This window comes from Bufo gargarizans, chromosome 4, assembly GCF_014858855.1.
Source record: "Bufo gargarizans isolate SCDJY-AF-19 chromosome 4, ASM1485885v1, whole genome shotgun sequence".
Lineage (NCBI taxonomy): Eukaryota > Metazoa > Chordata > Amphibia > Anura > Bufonidae > Bufo > Bufo gargarizans.
In genome coordinates, this window is record NC_058083.1 from 304442650 (window position 1) to 304466416 (window position 23767).

Below are 23767 nucleotides of genomic sequence, written 5' to 3' on the forward strand. Positions count from 1 at the left end.
GTTCAGACCCACATCTTCTCATATGCCCATTGTACACAGTGAACATACGTTAGTATGGTCACTTTGATCATTGTGTTGCTACACAACCGCAAATATGGCAAGCTGTGATGTATGTTCTACCTTTCTATGATAGCCAGCAATAACTTATTCAGTAATTTGTGCTACAATAAATCTTCTGTGGGAAAAGATTAGACAGGCTAGCCTTCATTCCTAACATGCATCAATATGCCTTGATTTACCAGTTGTAGTTGGACCACTTTTGATAGGAATTAGGGGAACACCCTGCATGACATAGCACTTTGGAGATTATCTCATTCAGTCACCTAAGCACCACAATTTGGTCCAATTCACCCTTTGTCACTGATGACTTCATCTTACTGTATATAATCAGTGCAGATGTCAATACTTTTTAAAATGTTGAGGTAGCTGCAGATCCTATCTGTCTGCCATGGTGCTAAACACATATAAATTATACAAATGATATAGCAGTCACTTCAGAATATCCAAGACTGACATTTTATTCAACGGTCAATTTCAAAGGAAAATTAATTTTCTTGGCACTAGTTATGTAGAGCTGACATTATGAAACCAGGAAATTCCTCTCTATAGCTACTCCTGTGAGACACTGCTTGGTGTGATATTTACATATGGATCAAGCCAAAAGGCAGGCAGGAAAAGACCCTTTTCATTGACATTTGCAAAATGTTATATTTATATACATACCTTTGTGTTTTTTCTTTTCAACTTTTTCTTCTTTTACTGGCCTGTCTTTTTGGATAACTGGAAAAAATGCAACATAAAAATTTAGATTTACAATGATCACTGCTTACACATGTGTGTCATGCATTAAAGAGGATCTGTCACCATCCCTGACATGCCTATAGCTCATGCATTCCCCACGTACTTACAATTCTGGAGCATCTATTCTTATGACTCTATGATGTGTCATTCCCTTATTATTTGCACTATAAGTTATGAATTAATTGCTATTAGCCTTCAGTAAGGGTACAGCGGGGAGGTAACCAGCTGGGCGTGTGTACCTGGACAGTCTGAAAATGGCAGCACTGATTGGGTAGATGCAGGTACACACCCCCAACTGGTTACCTCCCCTCTGTACCCTTACTAAAGTCTAATAGCAATTCTATCATAACTTATAGTGCAAATAAATAAGGAATGGCACAACATAGAATAGATGCTCCAGAATTGTTAGTATGTGGATAATGCACTATATACAGGCACGTCAGGAGTGGTGAATGGATAATGGATAATTTTCCATTATCTAGAAATATATTTTTATTTTTATATATATATATATATATATATATATATATATATATATATATGTAGAGAATCGGACAGCACTCCAAGACTTGAAAAAAGTAGAAATCTTTATTCACCCATGTGAAAAATAATTGCAACGTTTCAGCTCACAATCGAGCCTTTCTCAAGCAATGAAACACAAGACTGTGCATGTCTTATACAGCTTTTTCAAAAATCAGACAACCAATGAAATTTTACAAATCAAGACATGTGACTATTAAACATGTGAGAGTAGTTCACCTCATTAGATCATGTGAACAATTACTTATGCAAAGTACCATACTGCTGGATACACAGGGATGTGTCCATTAGTGTTGCATCCAGACTTGTAACATTTGAATAATGTATATAACAAAGTGCATATGTGCATAGATAAAGTGCATAAAGATACAAAAAAATCAATCATATATTGATGTTTAAAATCATACACCACGGAGGCTGAGGGAAAACAGTGAAGGTTTGATCATGTTCGACAAAACCGCATGTTCATGTGAATACTGGCCAAAAGCAGCACTGTTGACTAATACTGTCAATACCACAGAATGTCAAAGACAGACCTCCGCCTACACTGTGCGCTCGCAACTGCGCTCCAATACATCGTCGGCAACCAGATTTCATAATATTGCCATGTAGGAGCTACTGCATGCGCACAATGTGACATTATTAAAGGCATCGTCTTTGTAGTAAAGCGCTTGACACTGTATATACTTAACTGTCAGGACCGATCAGAGAGGGATCCATCCTCCCGGGTAGATCAACCCCTCCAAAGTTATGGTCAGGTAAGGGGGACACCACATGCAAATGTAGTGCACCCCAAACCGTCTCATTGTAACGGTCCATAGACAGTGTAATGGGGATCTCCCATATAAATCACTTAATAGCAGAAATTGATTTTGACACAACGTGGATACAGTAACAGAGGAAAATCTATCCAGTTAAATTTATACACATAGAACATCGCGAGCTGTCACATGTGTCCAGACTTCTATGTTCACTGTTTCCGCATCAGTCTGCATGGTGTCTAAAAAACAATAAGAGAAAATTACTCATATGCTTGTGAATCTTATCTAAATTCCATCTTCACAACAGGGATCATGTCAGAAAGCATAAAGAGTGGGGTATCAGGCAAACAGTCATCTAGAAACATCCAGGATTGTATTCCACATTTAACCCTTTAGGTTTTAGGCTATCTAAAGTGTAGATCCACCACATTTCTTTATTTTTCAATATTTTTAATCGGTTGCCCCCTCTCCTAGGGGGGGGGGGGTACATGGTCTACAATCCAGCATATTAATTCACGTTCTGAATGTTTCTGCTCAGAAAAATGCTTCGGTACTGGTAAATCATGTCGTTTTTGGCGAATTGAAAATCTATGGTTATTTAACCTGGTTTTCAAATCAGTGGAGGTTTCTCCCACATATAAAATTTTACATGGGCAGGTTAACACATAGATTACAAAATTAGAATTACACGTCAAATGAAAATTAATAGGATAATTTTTACCAGTGGCAGGGTGTGTAAAGCTGCGTCCCTTGCCTATGTATTTGCAATTTACGCAGCTTAAACATGGGAAGCTGCCCAATCCATATTTTGACAATTTCATTTGACGTGTTCGCTGCCTTGAACCACAATCTGCTCTCACCAATTGATCTTTCAGACTGCTAGCTCTCCGGTATGAGAACAGGGGAGGCAGTCTGAATTCTTGAATATCACTGAAGGTATTGCCCAGTATACTCCAATGTTTTTTAATAATCTTGCTGATAGCTGCACTTTCCTCCGTATGTGTGGAGATAAAAGGAATCCGACGTTGGGGATTTTCTTTATCTTTCCTCACTAAGGTCAACTCTCTGTCCATCTCCAAAGCCTTATGTTTGTGTGTATGTAGCAACATTGGCGGATAGCCCCTGTCTTCAAACTTCCTTGACATATCCTCAAGGGCCTCCGTCAAATTGCTATCCTCTGACGTTATCCTACGTACCCGCAAAAATTGCGAGTACGGTAAATGCCTAACCATATTTTTCGGATGATTGCTATCATACCTTAATATGGTATTCTTGTCCGTAGGTTTAGTGTATAATTTAGTAAGGAACTTTTCCCCAGACCAGACAACCGTGGTATCAAGGAACTGTACCTCAGTGTGTGAAAAAATCAATGTGAATTGAAGATCACTATTAATGCTGTTTAAATACATATGGAAGTCAATTAATTCCTTCTCCGTGCCAGTCCAAATGAGGAAGACGTCATCGATATAACGCCACCACCGCAGAACGTGTCTGAAGTGGTGTGAAACATAGATGACGTCTTCCTCAAATTTTCGCATAAAAATATTCGCAAACGTTGGGGCCACATTCGACCCCATCGCTACTCCCCTTAATTGCTTATAAAAGGAATCTTGAAACAGAAAATAGTTCCAATGTAGAACAATACGCAAAAGAGATAAAATGAAATGTATGGCTGATTCAGTCATTGAGGAGAGTACTAACATACATTCAACAGCCGTTATGCCCAACGTGTGGTCAATTGAGGTGTAGAGAGAGACTACATCGAAAGATGCAAGAATATATGTCTGCTCTCTATCCACCTCAATTGCATTGAGTTTACACAAAAAATCGGTCGTGTCTTGAATGTATGAGACCGCCCCTGTCGCAAAATTGCGAAGTATCTTGTCCAGAAAAATGGCGATGTTGCTGAATATTGACTCAGAGCCAGATACTATCGGCCGGCCAGGGGGATCAACCAGAGATTTGTGGACCTTGGCCGGCCGATAGTATCTGGCTCTGAGTCAATATTCAGCAACATCGCCATTTTTCTGGACAAGATACTTCGCAATTTTGCGACAGGGGCGGTCTCATACATTCAAGACACGACCGATTTTTTGTGTAAACTCAATGCAATTGAGGTGGATAGAGAGCAGACATATATTCTTGCATCTTTCGATGTAGTCTCTCTCTACACCTCAATTGACCACACGTTGGGCATAACGGCTGTTGAATGTATGTTAGTACTCTCCTCAATGACTGAATCAGCCATACATTTCATTTTATCTCTTTTGCGTATTGTTCTACATTGGAACTATTTTCTGTTTCAAGATTCCTTTTATAAGCAATTAAGGGGAGTAGCGATGGGGTCGAATGTGGCCCCAACGTTTGCGAATATTTTTATGCGAAAATTTGAGGAAGACGTCATCTATGTTTCACACCACTTCAGACACGTTCTGCGGTGGTGGCGTTATATCGATGACGTCTTCCTCATTTGGACTGGCACGGAGAAGGAATTAATTGACTTCCATATGTATTTAAACAGCATTAATAGTGATCTTCAATTCACATTGATTTTTTCACACACTGAGGTACAGTTCCTTGATACCACGGTTGTCTGGTCTGGGGAAAAGTTCCTTACTAAATTATACACTAAACCTACGGACAAGAATACCATATTAAGGTATGATAGCAATCATCCGAAAAATATGGTTAGGCATTTACTGTACTCGCAATTTTTGCGGGTACGTAGGATAACGTCAGAGGATAGCAATTTGACGGAGGCCCTTGAGGATATGTCAAGGAAGTTTGAAGACAGGGGCTATCCGCCAATGTTGCTACATACACACAAACATAAGGCTTTGGAGATGGACAGAGAGTTGACCTTAGTGAGGAAAGATAAAGAAAATCCCCAACGTCGGATTCCTTTTATCTCCACACATACGGAGGAAAGTGCAGCTATCAGCAAGATTATTAAAAAACATTGGAGTATACTGGGCAATACCTTCAGTGATATTCAAGAATTCAGACTGCCTCCCCTGTTCTCATACCGGAGAGCTAGCAGTCTGAAAGATCAATTGGTGAGAGCAGATTGTGGTTCAAGGCAGCGAACACGTCAAATGAAATTGTCAAAATATGGATTGGGCAGCTTCCCATGTTTAAGCTGCGTAAATTGCAAATACATAGGCAAGGGACGCAGCTTTACACACCCTGCCACTGGTAAAAATTATCCTATTAATTTTCATTTGACGTGTAATTCTAATTTTGTAATCTATGTGTTAACCTGCCCATGTAAAATTTTATATGTGGGAGAAACCTCCACTGATTTGAAAACCAGGTTAAATAACCATAGATTTTCAATTCGCCAAAAACGACATGATTTACCAGTACCGAAGCATTTTTCTGAGCAGAAACATTCAGAACGTGAATTAATATGCTGGATTGTAGACCATGTACCCCCCCCCCCCCTAGGAGAGGGGGCAACCGATTAAAAATATTGAAAAATAAAGAAATGTGGTGGATCTACACTTTAGATAGCCTAAAACCTAAAGGGTTAAATGTGGAATACAATCCTGGATGTTTCTAGATGACTGTTTGCCTGATACCCCACTCTTTATGCTTTCTGACATGATCCCTGTTGTGAAGATGGAATTTAGATAAGATTCACAAGCATATGAGTAATTTTCTCTTATTGTTTTTTAGACACCATGCAGACTGATGCGGAAACAGTGAACATAGAAGTCTGGACACATGTGACAGCTCGCGATGTTCTATGTGTATAAATTTAACTGGATAGATTTTCCTCTGTTACTGTATCCACGTTGTGTCAAAATCAATTTCTGCTATTAAGTGATTTATATGGGAGATCCCCATTACACTGTCTATGGACCGTTACAATGAGACGGTTTGGGGTGCACTACATTTGCATGTGGTGTCCCCCTTACCTGACCATAACTTTGGAGGGGTTGATCTACCCGGGAGGATGGATCCCTCTCTGATCGGTCCTGACAGTTAAGTATATACAGTGTCAAGCGCTTTACTACAAAGACGATGCCTTTAATAATGTCACATTGTGCGCATGCAGTAGCTCCTACATGGCAATATTATGAAATCTGGTTGCCGACGATGTATTGGAGCGCAGTTGCGAGCGCACAGTGTAGGCGGAGGTCTGTCTTTGACATTCTGTGGTATTGACAGTATTAGTCAACAGTGCTGCTTTTGGCCAGTATTCACATGAACATGCGGTTTTGTCGAACATGATCAAACCTTCACTGTTTTCCCTCAGCCTCCGTGGTGTATGATTTTAAACATCAATATATGATTGATTTTTTTGTATCTTTATGCACTTTATCTATGCACATATGCACTTTGTTATATACATTATTCAAATGTTACAAGTCTGGATGCAACACTAATGGACACATCCCTGTGTATCCAGCAGTATGGTACTTTGCATAAGTAATTGTTCACATGATCTAATGAGGTGAACTACTCTCACATGTTTAATAGTCACATGTCTTGATTTGTAAAATTTCATTGGTTGTCTGATTTTTGAAAAAGCTGTATAAGACATGCACAGTCTTGTGTTTCATTGCTTGAGAAAGGCTCGATTGTGAGCTGAAACATTGCAATTATTTTTCACATGGGTGAATAAAGATTTCTACTTTTTTCAAGTCTTGGAGTGCTGTCCGATTCTCTACATATATAAGAAGGTGAAAGCTCATTCCTTTGGACATAGCACCTGAGCCAACAGACTGGTGCCGCCAAATCTCTTTTTCTGCTATATATATATATATATATATATATATATATATATATATATATATCATAGTTTATCTGTTTATTATTTATACAGAGACCAGCGTTTCATGGACACTAGGAACAATAATATCTGGTGTCGCTTCAAATGTCATACTTTGCATAAGCCCTGCACCTCTTCTGTGTGGTAGTTGTGCTTCCGGTATGGGGAATGATGTCAGAGGAATGCTTTCACTAAGTCTACTGACAGACTTGGACCCAGAACTTACAGGAATATCACCTGTTGGGCATAGTAGTGATATTTTAACTTCCTCTTGAAAATTAAGGAAATAACCCTGATTTCCAGATCATTTATACACTACATATGAATTGCATACTGCTAACTACAGCAGATACAGAGAAACCTTTTTGTACCAGTGCTTGGATTTCTGAAGTGCCAGGTCTGGTTTTATCATTTGGTCGTTGAGTTCTACAGGGTGGGCCATTTATATGGATACACATTAATAAAATAGGAATGGTTGGTGATATTAACTTCCTGTTTGTGGCACATTAGTATATGTGAGGGGGGAAACTTTTCAAGATGGGTGGTGACCATGGCAGCTATTTTGAAGTTGGCTATTTTGAATCCATCTTTTGTTTTTTCAATAGGAAGAGGGTCATGTGAAACATCAAACTTATTGGGAATTTCACGAGAAAAACAATGGTGTGCTTGGTTTTAACGTAACTTTATTCTTTCATGAGTTGTTAACAAGTTTCTGACCATTTATAATAAAATGTGTTCAATGTGCTGGCCATTGTGTTGGATTGTCAATGCAACCCTCTTCTCCCACTCTTCACACACTGATAGTAACACCGCAGGAGAAATGCTAGCACAGGCTTCCAGTATCCATAGTTTCAGGTGCTGCACATCTCGTATTTTAACAGCATAGACAATTGCACCACCACATTATGGGTGTCAGGTCCGAGCATTCCTAGATGAACAGTTTCCTGGAAAGTGGATTGGTCATCGTGGGCCAGTTGAATGGTCCCCAAGGTCTCCCGATCTGACCCCCTTAGACTTTTATCTTTGGGGTCATCTGAAGGCAATTGTCTATGCTGTGAAGATACGAGATGTGCAGCACCTGAAACTACGGATACTGGAAGCCTGTGCTAGCATTTATCCTGCGGTGTTGCTATCAGTGTGTGAAGAGTGGGAGAAGAGGGTTGCATTGACAATCCAACACAATGGGCAGCACATTGAACACATTTTATAAGTGGTCAGAAAATTGTAAATAACTCATGAAAGAATAAAGTTACGTTACAACCAAGCACACCATTGTTTTTCTTGTGAAATTCGCAATGAATTTGATGTGTCACATGACCCTCTTCCTATTGAAAAAACAAAAGTTGGATTCAAAATGGCCACCATGGTCACCGCCCATCTTAAAAAGTTTCCCCCCTTACATATACTAATGTGCTACAAACAGGAAGTTAATATCACCAACCATTCCCATTTTATTAAGGTGTATCCATATAAATGGCCCACCCTGTACTTCCTCCATGTTCTTAATATATTCAATGTCACAAAGCAGCTTTTCAATATGTGCTTGTCTTTGAAGACTATGGAATTGTCATGGACTGTGTTGAGTAAGAAAACATTTTTCTTATCTCTGTATTTTACAGCTAGCATTTCTGAGCTGGACAGAGACATTGATTCTGCTCTCTTTAGATTTTTATTGACAAGTGACTGTGGGAAGCCCCTCTTGTTTTTTTCTAATTGTCACACAGGACACGGTACCCCTCTCATACAAGTGTCTGAACAGTGGAATACTTGTATAGTAGTTGTCCACATACTGATAATACCCTTGTCTTAGCAGTGGATTTATTTGATCTAAGACAATTTTACCATTTGTGCCCATATAAGATGGGCAATCAGGGGGATCCAACTGGCTGTCCTTTCCTTTAAATGCCCTAAATGAATAAGTGTTGCCGGTACCATCTTTGCACAACTTATACACTTATCTTGACACCATATCTAGAACGTTTACTTTGGTTGTACCGTTTGAACGAGAGTTGGCCAGTAAAATGGATCAGTGATTCATCAACCGCAACATTTTTCTTGGGGGTATACATTTCTATAAATTTCCCATTAAAGTATGATTCAATGGGCCTCAGTTTGTAAAATTGGTCTTACCCAGCTGGATTGTTACTGTGAATTATCATTGAAATGTAAAAATTTGGAAACATGACCTGGCCATCACAGATTTTAAAATTGGCATATGTATGGAATTTGTGGACCAGTAGGATTTCAGCTCAGCTTTTGTGGCGATTCCCATGTTGAATGTTAGAGCAATAAATTTTAAAATTTCTGCCACATTAGTTGGCTTCCAACATCTGTTTTTCCATATGATAAATTAGGATTTTCTGCCAAATGTTGCAAGACATATAGATTTGTCTGATGCACAATTTCCTCTAAAAATTTAAGTTTGCACATTAATGCCAGCCTGTGCTCAAAAATGGTGGAATGTTTGGAGTATTATTTGAGGAAGACTATACAAGATTTGGGTCAGACTAGGCAGATTGTGTTTGAGACTGACTATGGACCTCAACACTTGTAGTTTCACACACAGATCACCACTCTTTTCGTCACTGATGTGACTTGCACTTTGTGCCACGTGGCTTGTAGATGGCCTTGGCGTATCGGTGCTGGTACTCGCCAAACATTCCTCTTCACTGGCAACTGAACTTTGCTGCCTTCTCTGAATTTTTTGTGGCATGTGGGTGTCACAATCGGAGCCACCAGAGCTTGCAGTTAATGTGTCACTGCCTTCAATTGGTTCATATTCAGAACCAGACTCTTCCACACAACTTTCCAACAAACAAAAGCATACTCCTGCTCAGTGCTTAAATATCCGCATGCTATTTTATTTTATATGAATGACCAAAAATGTAGTCAAATAAATATGTGTTCAAATATATGTATAAGTTCTTTTATGAAAAAGAACATCTATCTATATGTATCAAACACACTACGCCACTATAATAATTATTAGTAAAAGTAATAAAACCTTTGCCCTTTTTCTATTCTAAAGAGGAAATATAGTCAGATAAATTATGCTCTGAAAAGAAATCTGTGTATACTTTATTTTAATAAGAAAAGACGCATGTGTATACACAAAAAACGTATAGACGGTTAGAAAATACAGTAGCTATACCAAACAAATACCTGTCGTGCACAAAAAATGTGTGTGCCTTTTGTATATTTTACGCTCGCACACAAAAAACCGCCTATACTAACTATATAAAGAACTAATAACTTTTTTACTGTCAGAGCAGGAAGGGGTTAAATGACTGTTCAGCTATGTCCTGAGGTAACTTTGTAGCTCAGCAGGGTCTCTCTCTCCAAGCACCAAATCTAACTCTGCAGAGACAGGGATCCTGCTGACTTTTATACACTTTTTAAACTTTTCATCTCTCTAACAGGCTGTTAGAGAGATGAAAAGCTTGGGAACCGCTTTCATTGGTTCCTGGGATCCTCAGTAAGGCCGCTGGTGTATATTAAGAGCACAGCCATAACGATCTTCACCACTAGATGGCGCCACTAGTTCTTTCTGTAACCCGACGAGAATATACGCCAGGTTACAGATACAAGCCTACCACTGCAATGTAGAAAGTCGTGCGGCGGTTTGAAAGAGGTTAATTAAACACTTTGACATACAGTTGACAGTTCAGCTCAATATATGAGTATGTTATAAGACAAAACATCTAAATTCACATTTCCATATACCAGATAAAAATAATTTTTTTGAGTAGGCACCCACTTGAAAGAGGCAACCTTGACATGGTGAGAGGGCTTATGCATTTGGGTCAAAGCGTATACACATTTCTTATGTACAGTATGTAGATAATGGAGCTGTATACTATTAATTACACTGAGAAGCTATGTAAATTCTGCTGAGAAGCAATAATGGAGCAATACATAGCATGTGGATGTGAAATCCATGTTTCTCTTTTTTTACAATGTTACCAAAATGAAAATGCAGAACAGGAAGTGACATGTGTATATTTCACAATGCATGGCGCCATAAAAGATGTATCATAATATATGAGTATAGTAGAAGTGCCAAAAGTTGTACAGCTATGAATGGATTCAAAGAATCTTAGTAGGTGATGCCATTCACATGGCAGAAAACAGAAGTGAGTGGAATTTAAATTTAGCCAAGTAGGCTAGGGAAACCAGAGTTGCAGGAATGTTGTATATGGGTTTCCCAGCTAGAGATCTCCTCCATGTGGCAAATTTGTCTAACTTTATTGATCCATTCCTGGACCAAAGGGGGCAACATCTGAAGCCAATGTAGGGGAATCAAGTGTTTTGATGCCACCAATAAGAGAGTGAGGAGGTTGTTCTTAGATGGGAGATAATTGGTAGGTTTTAGATAAAAGCACCTCTTCGTCTGATAGTGTTAGGCCTCCTGCACACAAATGTGTGCTGCCCGTTGCCATATTGCAGACCGCATTTGCAGATCCGCAATACACAGGTGCCGTTCCTTTGGCATTCCGCATCACGGATGCAGAGCAGTGGACCAATTCACCATTCACTTCAATAGGTCCGCAAATCCGGAGATGCGGAATGGTGCGAAACGGAAGCACGGAGCACTACCGAGTGCTTTCGTGGGGTTTCATCCCGTACTTCCGTTCTGCAAAAAGATAAAACATGTCCTATCTTTTTGCGGAACGGGCGGATCGTGGACCCGTTAAAGTCCCCCTGCACAGCGGTCGGTGTTGGTGCATTGCGGCCCGCAATTTGCGGGCTGCAGCACGGCCACTGGGCGCACGCGTTAGTGTGCAGGAGGCCTTAAGGTGAGAATACACATTTGCCGCAAGGTATGTCTGTGGCAATAGTAGCATAGTTTTAAATAGAGTCATGCCTAGCTTGTAATCATATTTATATGTAAATTCTTTTACATTCGAGTGTGAGATGGGCATGGTTTAAGAAGGTACATTGTTTGTTCTCAGGGTTAGAAAGGTTGAGGTCCCAGAAGATTCTTTAGTGAATAACAAAAGTCGAATAGTGGGCATTGAAATTGGAGACCTTATGTCACGAGGGTGTCAAGAGCCACGTCTGATTCCGTTATACCCGGGGTCAGGAAGTCGCAGCGGGTGGCTGCGCGCTCTATGTCTAAAAATCACGCTGTTTCTTAATGATAGTTTTCTGTGTTTGCCTTGCAATCCTTTTTGTCTCACTCAGGGATCCGTAGCTTCTTCTCCTCAGCTGTTTCTTGTCTGTCACTCCCAACCTCCTTATATTCCCCTCTCCCACTTCTCTGGTTGCCAGATATAGAGCTTCCTGCCTGGACTTCTATACTGACCCACTGGAGCTGTGATCCCTGGTTGTTGTTCCAGAGTGTTACCCTCCGGATCCCTGTTGGGCTTTTGTTGTCCACTGTGGTCGCCCACCTGGGATTATATGTTTTGTCTGTATTGTCTGTCCTCTCCTTGGTGTTTTCCTTTAGTGTTAGTGGTGCGGACTAGTGCTCCCACCGCCCTATTCACTACCTAGGGCTCATCTTAGGGAAAGCCAGGGTTTTAGGCACGTGATCGGCGTACAGGTGAGGAACCCGTCTAGGGACGTCAGGGCAGTCAGGTGCCAGCCTCAAGGTGAGTTAGGGGTCAACACCTTTCCCTCTCCCTTGGACAGGGCCTTCCCTTCTCCCTCCCTTTGTGTCACGTATGTGATCGGCATGCCGGTCATGACACCGAAATTGCCACAATTGCCTTAATATAAGACATCAAATTGATTTTAATGGAAACTGATTCATTCAGGGAAATAGAACATGTACTGCTGGATTCTTCACAGATTACAGCTTCTTGATGAGGGGTCACAGCAGGACAACCTGTGATCTGCTCCTCATTGAGGAACCAAAGTGTACAGCTGCTTTAATCTATTTTGTTTAAAAAAGACTGCTTCATTTATTCTACAGGGCTGAGTAGAAATGCAGAAAAAGAGCTGATCTCCTTAGAGCTCTGCAGGTTAATTTTTTTTGAATTATTCTGATTCATCAGGAACTGATTCAGATAATAGCATTATATTAGGGAACCACACATAATGCAATGCTCTAAAGTAGTGGAAATAGCAGAGGCAGCTTCACTTGAGAAATCATTCACTGATATATACACATCCATTGACATGCTTAACACTGCATGCATTTCTTAACACATTAACCACTACACATCCGGGCCATTTAGCCCCTTCCTGACAGAGCCTAATTTTGCAAATCGGACATCTGTCACTTTATGTGGTAATAACTTTGGTACGCTTTTACTTATCCAAGCCATTCTTAGACTGTTTTCTCATGACACATTGTACTTCTTGACAGTGGTAAATTTGATTCGATATATTTCACCTTTCAAAGTGATACCTCATAAAATATTTATTACCTAACATTCCCCATATGTCTACTTTATGTTGGCATCATTTTGTAAATGTCATTTTTTTTTTTAGGACGTTAGAAGGCTTCGAATTTTAGAAGCAATTCTTTCAAAATTTCAAAAACACACTATTTAAGGACCAGTTCAAAGTCACTTTGAAGTCACTTTGTGGGGCTTACATAGTGGAAACCCCTTATAAATGACTCCATTGTAGAAACCACACCCTTCAAGTTATTCAAAACTGATTTTACTAACTTTGTTAACCCTTTAGGTGTTCCACAAGAATTAAAGGAAAATGGAGATGACGTTTCTAAATCTTACTTTTTGGGCAGATTTTCCATTTTAATAATTTTTTTTTATTTAACACATCGAGGGTAACAGCCAAAATAAACTCAATATTTATTACCCTGATTCTGCGGTTTACAGAAACACCCCACATATGGTCGTAAACTGATATAAGGGCACATGGCAGGGCGCAGAAGAAAAGGAGAGCCGTATGGTTTTTGGAAGGCAGATTTTGCTGAACTGGTTTTTAGATGCCATGTCCCATTTGAAGCCCCCCTGTTGCACTAGGGAATAAGGTGCCAGTTATATTGGTACTATTTTGGGGTACATATGATTTTTAATTGCTCTATATTATGTTTTTGTGAGGCAAGGTAACCAAAAAATGTCACAGTTTTTTTTTGTTTTTTTACAACATTCATCTGACAGGGTAGATCTATTCTATTTTTATAGAGCAGGTTCTTATGAACGCAATGATTTCAAATTTTTTAACTTTCTTTATTTGTTTCAGTTTTACATAATAAAGCATTTTTGCAACAAAAAAAATTGTGTCTCCATTTATTGAAACATTTATTTTTTATTTTTCTGCCAATCGTCTTGTGCAGAGGCTTGTTTTTTGCAGGAACAGTTGACATTTTTATTGGTACCATTTTTGGGTACATATGATTTTTTTCATCATTCATTATTACACTGTATGGAGCAAGGTGACCAAAAAAATTGGTTGTTTTAGTACAGTTTTTATGTATTTATTTTTACAGCATTCACCTGAGGGGTTAGGTAATGTGACATTTTTATCGAGAAGATTGTTACGGACGTGGAAATACTTAATATGTATACTTTTTTCTTATTTATTTAAGTTATAATAATAGCATTTTCAAAACCCAAAAAATTATGTTTTAGTGTCTCCATAGTCTGAGAGCCATAGCTTTTTAATTTTTTGACCAATTGTCTTAGTTAGAGTCTCATTTTTTGCAGGATGAGTTGACGGTGTGAGTGGTACTATTTTGGGGGGCATATGCCTTTTTGATCGCTTCGTGTTGCACTTTGTGATGTTAGGTGACAAAAAATTGCTTTTTTGGCACTGTTTATATAAAAAAACATTTATGGTGATCACCTGAGGGGTTAGGTCATGTGATATTTTTATAGAGCTGGTTGTTACAGATGTGGTGATACCTAATTTGCCTGTTTTTTATTTTTATTTATTTCACTTTAACACAATAATAACAGTTATAAAAAACAAAACAAAAAAAAATATTTTAGTGTTTCCATTGTCAGAGCGTCATCGTTTTTATTTTATTTTTTGACCGATTGTCTTAGTTAGGGTCTCATTTTTTGCAGGATGAGGTTCTGGTTTGATTGGTACTGCATGGGGTGCATACACCTTTTTGATTACTTGGTGTTGCATTTTTTGTGATGTAAGGTGACAAAAAATGGCTTTTTTTGGCACTGTTTTTATATATATTTTTTAAGTTGTTCACCTGTTCCATGTTCCGAGAGCTATAGTCTCCATGTTCTGAGAGCTATCGTTTTTTGTTTTTTTTGGTGATTTTCTTATGATGGGGCTCATTTTTTGCGGGATGAGGTTACAGTTTTATTGGTACCATTTTGTCGGACATATGCCTTTTTAATTGCTTGGACTTGCACTTTTTGTGATGTAAGGTGACAAAAATGGCTTTTTTGACACAGTTTTTATTACATATGAAACTTTTTTCAAGTCTTTTTTACACAGTGCTTGTTGTGTGCTGTGTATACAGCAATCTAGAAGGCAGGGACAGCTGGGAACGGTTCCTGCCTTCTCTCTGGGTTGCCCTGCTGTCACTGACAGTGGAACCCCTGCTCTGAAAATCGTGCAGCTGCTATCTCTGAATGGATGTTCCAGATCGTCCATTCAGAGATAAACATCCACCCATAGGACATTTATATCCTATGGGCGGATGAGAAGTGGTTAAAGAAAATATTACTAAATAAATAATTAGCTATGTTCTTGGATTTTCTTACCTCTTGGTATTGGTTTGTCTTTGTCATGTTTTTCTTCTCTGTCTATATGAACAACTGAAAAAAAAATAAAGAAATTTACTCTAGTAAGACAATGTGCTGAATAATGGACCATAGTCATGAAAAAAAATTGTCATCACCTTGCCATGCAGAATGAAGAGATGAGCCAGAATTACCTGCTAATTCATATTATACATAAATAGTGCTATATTTCTGTAAAATTCAATGATTTGGTTTTCTTTACACATAGGCCCAGACTTACTAATTTGCGTGATCCAAAAATCTATCTATAAACCCCAGATGCAACATATTTTTTGCTCAGATACATTAGGAAATATGAGCTATAGTATTTATTGCAACCAGTTTTGGGTGGAATGAATCACATTTGTTACAAATTGCCGAAAAGATTCTAATTTTAGTGAGTGCAGCAGGTGTGTGAATTGCCCTGAATGAATTGCTCAAAATGGTAGTCACCATTTTACAGATTAAGGGCTTATGTACACGACCGTATGCCCTCCGAGACATACAGTCCGTGAGCGGGCCATATGTCCTGGAGCGGCATACATCGTGCGCACAGGAGCGCACAGTATCATAGGTTACTATGATGCTGTGTGCTTCGGGCTGCCCACAGGACTATTGTCCTGCACTCATATGATATTATGAGTGCGGGACAATAGCCCCTTGGGCGACCCGATGTGCACAGCATTATAGTAACCTATGATGCTGTGCGCTCCAGTGCTCATGATGTATGCAGCTCCAGGACATATGGCCCGCTCACGGACCTTATGTCTTGGAGGGCATACGGTCGTGTGCATGAGCCCTAAAAGACAGAGAAGAAGGTATCTGCCACCAAAAAGGGGATCATTTTTTGACTGTTTTTTAATTTATAAAATGTGAAAATGCAGTGTGTTTTTAGGCACTCTTTTTGTTATCACTGACTACTATCCGTTTACCCATAAACATACAGGTTGCTGTACCTTTCACATTAATTATGCTGTCTCGGCATTAATGAGCTTAAAAGGGGTTGGCTACAATCCATACTCTTTAAGGGCAATTAAGGCACTTTCAATTCAAGGCGAGTTTGTTTGGACCAAAGAATGTCTATGGCCAATTCAACTGAATCGGACCCAAAACAACTTTGGATACTTTGTTCATCTCTAGTGGCTTTTAATCAGACAAGTTTTAGAATGATTTTTTTTTTTTTTTTCAGGTGCTTTTTAAATGCTTTATGTAAGAAAATGAGTGAAGAATATATCATCATGTTACATTTTGAAAAAAAAAAAAAAGCCATGGAGAACGAATAAAAAAAACACTAGGGAAATGCTACAAAAAACAAGGTGTCTTTCCTAAAATTGTATTTTAATCCATAATATTATAAGAAGAATTGAAAAATGTAGTCTTTTTTATCTGAAAAAAAATATTTTGCTGCTTTGCAGTCACGGAAAAGCATGACCTAAATATGTTTACTCCATCATTCTGAATTATTTAAACAAACTTTGATCAAAATGAAACCATATGGATGCATAACTAGGTGAATTAATTAATCCTAGAGAACTTTCTGCAAAAAAAAATCTCAATCTGTCCTTGAATTGAAAATGTTTAACCAGTGTTGAAAGGAGTGAAATGCAAAATCCAAGAGTGATCTAAGCTATCTGCTACCACAACTCACCAACAATGTTAGTTGATTAGATTGCTAAATACTGTAAGATATTAGACCTTATTCATAAATCCATGTCTGTTTTCCCTCAGAAAAAAAAAAAAGATCCAGTTTTCATCTGTAATGATGTCTGTATTGCTTCCATTTTTGTTCCATGTACAAGTTATGTACAAGTTATTTGGTCTCCTTGTGTTATCCATTTTTCATGAAGGTGGCCCATTTGCCCTAAGGTGTATTTTAACCCAAAAAGGTAATTTCCAGAGCTTTTGCTAGCAATGGTCCTTAAAAAATTGAACAAACGTGTTCTGTTCATTATACTATGCGTCATCTCCTAAGTGAATGGAATGAGTACTTGTAATAAAATTTGCTTCCGAGTCAACTGGCCAGTTAATGAACAAGAAGTAGGGCTTGCATGGACTGCCGCCTCCTCTTCAAACATCTAATCTGCCAGGGTGATATTGATGACCAAACAGATATTGATGACTTATCCTGACAATAGGTCATCAATATAAATGGCCTGTGCAACTCCCAATTAAGGCAAAAATTAGTTATGTGTCTAAAAGGTTTTAGCTAGTAAGTTCTTGGGGCGGAGCTTGGCAGCGGAGCAGGACGCACATCTCTGTGTGAGCTCTGCAAAGGGTGGATTGGAAGTGAGCTTCAAAAGCTTTATTTTTGCAAACAAAATGGGCAAGACCACTAGAGATAAGTCCAGAGATACCCCAGGACTTTAGAGGACCAACTCTAATCATGGAGAGATGGATACATTTGTCAAGAAGGGATTCTTGGCTGTGAAGATGGGAACCAAGATGGCGCCTTGCAGAGAATCCCCGCAGCAAACAGAATAAACAGAATACTCAGAAGACTCGGACGGATGCCGCGTTAGTGATGAAGAATCACATCACACGTATGAGAGCCTCCCGGTGTCCAGAGCCTTCATAAGAGAGGTCTTAGGGGAAGCATTAGTCCCCCTGAAACAGGACCTTCAGGACATAAAAAAAGACCTGAAACAGGTTGGTGAAAGGGTGGATTCACTGGAAGCGGGTCATGAAGGGGTTGCTTTATTTAATGCAGCGGTCTCCCACAGCCTAGACCACGCAGAAGTTGCTTCACCCTTTTGGACTGCTGATCAACGCTCCGGGATGCAAGTCTACAATATTCTGGAAATAGCTGCATTGGACATTCCGAACTGGAATAATATAAAAAATCTCACAGATCTGCCGACCATACCTGCGAGTCCCGCCTGGACACCGAGTACCACCTCAAAGTCACAGAATCAGAAAAGAAAACTAGAGAGTATGACCCCATGGAGATTATATATTGATCCTGAGTGATATGCTGCAAATGTTCCTCAGTTATCTTTCTTTCTGTTTTATAACTCTATCTCTGCCTATCTTTTTTTTATCTTTCCTACTGCATATATAAGAAGAAGCCTTTTAAAAGACCTGTAGTCCAAGAGTGACCCTTATAGGGTCATTATATGTTATTGGATTACAACTTTGGACTTGCTGCATTTGTGTCATTCTATGTTAAATGATGATACCAAGTCTTCTGGCCCTAAAGAGATTTGAGACTTGCATACTGATCCTGAGTGATATGTTTATATAACTTTTTAGTTATCTATCAATCTTTCAGTTTTATAACTCCATCCTCTGCCTATCTTTTATTTTATCTTCCATACCAAATATACCAAAAGAGGACTATCAAGAGTCCTGTAGTCCAAGAGTGACCCTTATAGGGCCATTATGTATGTTCAGATTACACCACTAGATTTATTGCACTTTAGTCATAGAAGGTTAAATAATGATCCCAAGCTCTTTGGCCCTAGAGAGATGTGAGAATTACACCCCATTTTGGATCTACATGCTTGCTTCCAACTGGTCGTGCCCTACCTTTGAACAAACTTGACCCCTCAATAACTACCTCCTTTACTATAGACAATTAAGAGATAATGTATTTTCTCCTATACAGATGTTCAATTTTATCTGTTACCCTGTTTGACACCCTATATGGTCTGCTTTTATGCTCCCTTTACTCTCTCCTTACTCACCTGGCTGTTTCCCAATTTTGCAGAAATTTTAAGTGGTTCCTCAGGTTTTGTCCTGGTTTCCCATGGCTGCTATAAAGGTATGTTCCTTCAATGTAAGAGGGCTGAATGCACCAAACAAAGCCAAATTTGTCACCAACTGTGCAAGCAACAGGTGAGTGTTGAACTAATATAAGAAACACACTTTAGAGCTGGTCACATACCGCATATAAGCCATCTTTTATATAATCAATGGTTCCACCGTACGTCACACTCCTTTACGTCTAAGGCAGTGTCTATAGCTTTACACAAAAATTTCCCATTGGCGGTGCGCCCGACTGTTTCAGACCCAGAAGGGAGAAATATCTTCATTAAGCCGTTAATGGGGAGACATATGGAAATATATATGATCCAAATACCTCCCAATCTTCCTAGATTTGCAATACACTTTGCTTGTTCCAGGAGTTTGCGGAAGGACTAGTGGTCGTAAGAGGAGATCTAAATTTAACCATGAACCTCCTCTTAGACTCCTCTACAGGAGCCTCGGCCATCTCTCACCTTGCTTTGAGAAGGGTCAAGGCTTCTTTAGCATCCTTGGGCCTCACAGACATTTGAAGAACCCTTCACCCCACTAGTAAGGACTACACTTTTTACTCTGTGGCGCATCTCTCTTACCAATGCCTAGACTATTTATTTGTACCATATCAATTACTATCTTCATGTACAAGTGCTAGCATTGGCAGCCTACTGCTTTCAGATCACGCTCCAGTGTTTCTAGACCTCACACCTAAACAATTGCAGATGCCTGTGAGCAATTGGAGGTTGAATGAGACATTGCTAGATAACCCGGAACAGGTTAAAAAAAATGGCGGACCTGCTGGAAGAGTACTTTGAACTTAACTCCTCACAGGGGACTGCTGCCGGCCTGGTCTGGGAGGCCCACAAAGCTGTAATAAGAGGCCACCTGATATCTTTAGGAGCATATCTTAAAATAAAAAGGGAACAAAAAGTGTCAGAGTTATACTGTCAAATTCAGGAAATTGAGTCAACCCATAATAAACATCTCTCGGACACTATCTTAGAGAAGTTAAACCATCTGAGATCATGGGGATAAAGGTTCTAAATTCAGGCTCTCCCAGATAAAAAAGAGGAAAGCCTGCACATACATTCATTTGATTAAAACTACACCCTCTGCTCTTTTCATGACAACGGAAGAGATAGCCCTTCACTTCAGAGAGTTATACCATGTCTTATACAACATTAGACAACCCTCTTCCCCACAAACAGAAAAGGAAAGATTACAAGAGATAGACTTATGGTTGTCAACACTGAGCCTGCCTTCTCTCTCTGAAACACAAGTGAAGTCCTTAATATGACCATTTACCATGCAAGAGTTAGAGACAGCACTCAAATCTACACCATTACATAAGAGCCCAAGCCCAGATGGCCTGCCTTTGATGTACAGTACTACCGTACCTTCAAATCCTCACTGCTCCCCAGATTCTTAGATATTTGCAATAGAGTGTTAAAAGGGGATAGCATACCAACTCAGATGCTAATGGCTCATATCACTATAATACCCAGGAAGTGGAAAGACAACACAATATGCGCTAGTTATAGACCCATTTAGCTCTTAAACACTGATATGAAATTATTTGCTAAAATGATAGCCACGAGATTGAAGAATCTACTCCCTTGCATTATCAACAGCGAATAGGTAGGCTTTGTTGCTGGAAGGGAAGGGAGAATGAACACCACCAGATTGTTGCACATCAATAGATATGCCTGTCGAAATTCTATGCTTTTGGTGCTCCTTGGCACTGATGCAGAAAAGGCATTTGACCGCATTGATTGGACTTTTATGCAAAGAGCTTTACATAAGTTTGGGATCCCTGACCAATTTATTTCTGCTATAATGGCAATGTATAAAGATCATTCTGCCAAGGTCCTGGTGAATAGCTCTTTCTTGCCTCCATTTAATATAACAAATGGAACCCGTCAGGGGTGCCTCCTGTCCCCTTTCCTGTTTGTCTTGACTGTGGAGTGCCTATTTCAAGCCATTAGACAGGATGATAGAATTAAGGGAGTTTTGCAGCTGACCTACTGGTATTCATCACGACATTGATTTGATCGCTTTGGGAAGATGTTGCATTTTTTTATTAGCCCCTCAAAGTCACAAGTGCCTAATATAACACTGGACCTGCAGAGGCAGAGGGCCCTGGAACTTCTGGTCAATGGTCAAACACAGCTATGAAATTTCTAGGAGTTCATATTACCTCTGACCCCTCAAACATCTACAAGGAAAACTTTCAAAACCTCCCCCAAAATATTAAAACCTTGCAGGACTCCTGGGAGATTTATTTTGCCTCTTGGTTTGGTAGGCACTCCCTGGTCAACACAGTAATCTTACCCAAAGTTCTCTATTATCTGCAAACCCTTCCTAACCCCTCCCCCCTCACTCATTCTTTACACAACTAAGATCTATTCTGTCAACTTTTATTTGGGGCAAAAAGAGACCCAGACTTAAACATTCATATATTACCCAACCAACAAGACAAGGTGGCATGGGGATGCCAGATTTTTTCTTATCCTACAAAGCTGCACAAGGCATGCAATGTATGGAGTGGCTTAGACTACAAAATGACTGCTTGGATATTCAAGCAAAATCCTCCTTCTCTCAAGTTCCTTTAAGGGCCCTATTGCTCCTAGACTGCAAGAATGCTCAGATAGATATCATAAACCCTATCATGCGAAATACGATCTAGATGTGGAAAACGAGCTTAGGCCCATTGCTACTGCCCCCCCCCCCTTCCCCCCTTAATACAGATCAGGGATATACTATGGGATTCTTCTCCTCATTTCCGGCCCACCCTACCTTAACAGACATAAGTAAAAAAGCTATAATCCCATTAACTGACCTGGTAGATTCCAAGGGCGGTCTGAGAAGAGATTGGGAATCTCTTTAAGCTATATCCTCTCTGACTATATTCCATTGGATACACATTAAACATTATCTCAATAATCTCCTCCCTATCTCTGGGACGCACCCTACCAAATTTGAACAGGAAGTTCTCCTGACACGAGAACCTACTAAGAAAATTACCAAACTGAATGCTTCTCTGGTTTCTCAGGCCGGGCTGGCAGCCCTTGACTATGTTAAAAAATGTGAGGATGACCTGCAGATATTACACATAGAAAATTCTATACAGAGATGTCTCACTTTGACCCCAAAAATCTCAACATGTGTACGATTGCAAGAAAACTATTACAAGGTTCTCACTCAATGGCATTATACTCCTGTGCATCTACATAAGATGTATCTAGAAGTCAGTCAGATGTGTTGGAGATGTGAGACAGACATAGACTCTTACTTACATATCTGGTGGAGCTGTCAAGCTATCCACCTCTTTTGGGAAGAGATATGTCAGGTCTGCGAGGTCACTATCAACCCTACACCACAAATATGCCTGTTAAGCCTAACTGACCAAATCAAGTGCCCAGCCCATACTAAAAGTCTGCTAACATAGCTTTTGGTAGTAGCTAGAACTTTCATTGCAACATACTGGAAGAAAAATACTTGAACCCTGTCAGGTGCCTTTGGTTAAAGGAAAAGGGGTCGATATAAAACCGGGTGTGTGGATGCGAGCCATTGGGGAGGTATATAGAGCTGTCAGGAATGATCTAAAAGTTCCCAAAATTCCCATTCTGTCCATAACCTCCCTCAGCCAGGGCAATTTGACATTGTAAAATGCCTTTTTGGCGTCCAGGATCACTATTGTGGGGTGTTATCCCACTTGGGGGCTAGATGGGTTCTGTCCATAAACGAACCCCACCTGAGCTGGGCATATTAAAGTGCGAAGGAACAGTGCAAGCTGATCTGCAATTATTTTAGAGATCAGATTTACATATTGATCTATCAGGGAGATAGGCCTGTAAGAGGATCAAGCACAACTTTGCGTTAATATATTCTCCCAGTGATGGCGTCCACCAGAATCTTGTATAATTCCCCAGAGTAGCCATCAGGGCCAGGGGCCTTTGAGTTGTGTAGATTACGTATGGCTGTTTTAATTTCTGCTTCGGAAATTGGTTTATTCAGCGCCAGTAAATCTTCCTGAGAGACTGATGATAGGAATATTTAATTGAGAAGAGCTGTGCCACCTTGCGAGGACGTGTTGGTTGAATACAAAGTGTCATAGAACTTCTGGAAAATGTCATTAATCTCCTGAGGGTCAGATGTCAGGTATCCTCAGTTGAGCTAAGTGTTTGGATATGTGAGGGGGGCACTAGCCCTTGGCTAGTCTTGATAGAAGTTTTCTGGCCTTATTGGCAAAGTGGAGCAGTATCCTCCGTGGATGACCGATGGAAGAGCTCTCTCCTTTCCAACCAAAGATCAAAAATATGCTTGGCTGCCACCCATCTATCTCTTTTCTCTGGTGTAAGACTGTTGCAATTCACCTCTAGCTACCTCATATTTTTGGTGGGCTGGACGTTTTATAGAGGAAATGTAAGACATTAATTTCCCCCTTATTACCACCTAGGCTATAGCCCAAAAGAGGGATGGGTCTT

The 23767-nt window shown here is 39.7% G+C and overlaps 1 protein-coding gene across 1 annotated transcript in view; it reads right to left on the reverse strand.

Moving 5' to 3' along the window:
- The window catches only part of TRDN (triadin), a 252640-nt gene that overhangs the window by 108699 nt on the left and 120174 nt on the right, over positions 1–23767 (reverse strand). Inside the window, exons 8-9 of the mRNA XM_044291164.1 lie at positions 15525–15578; positions 724–780 (exon numbers count right to left, since the gene is read on the reverse strand). Coding sequence (XP_044147099.1) covers positions 724–780; positions 15525–15578 — 111 coding nt within the window. The remainder of the gene's footprint in view (positions 1–723; positions 781–15524; positions 15579–23767) is intronic.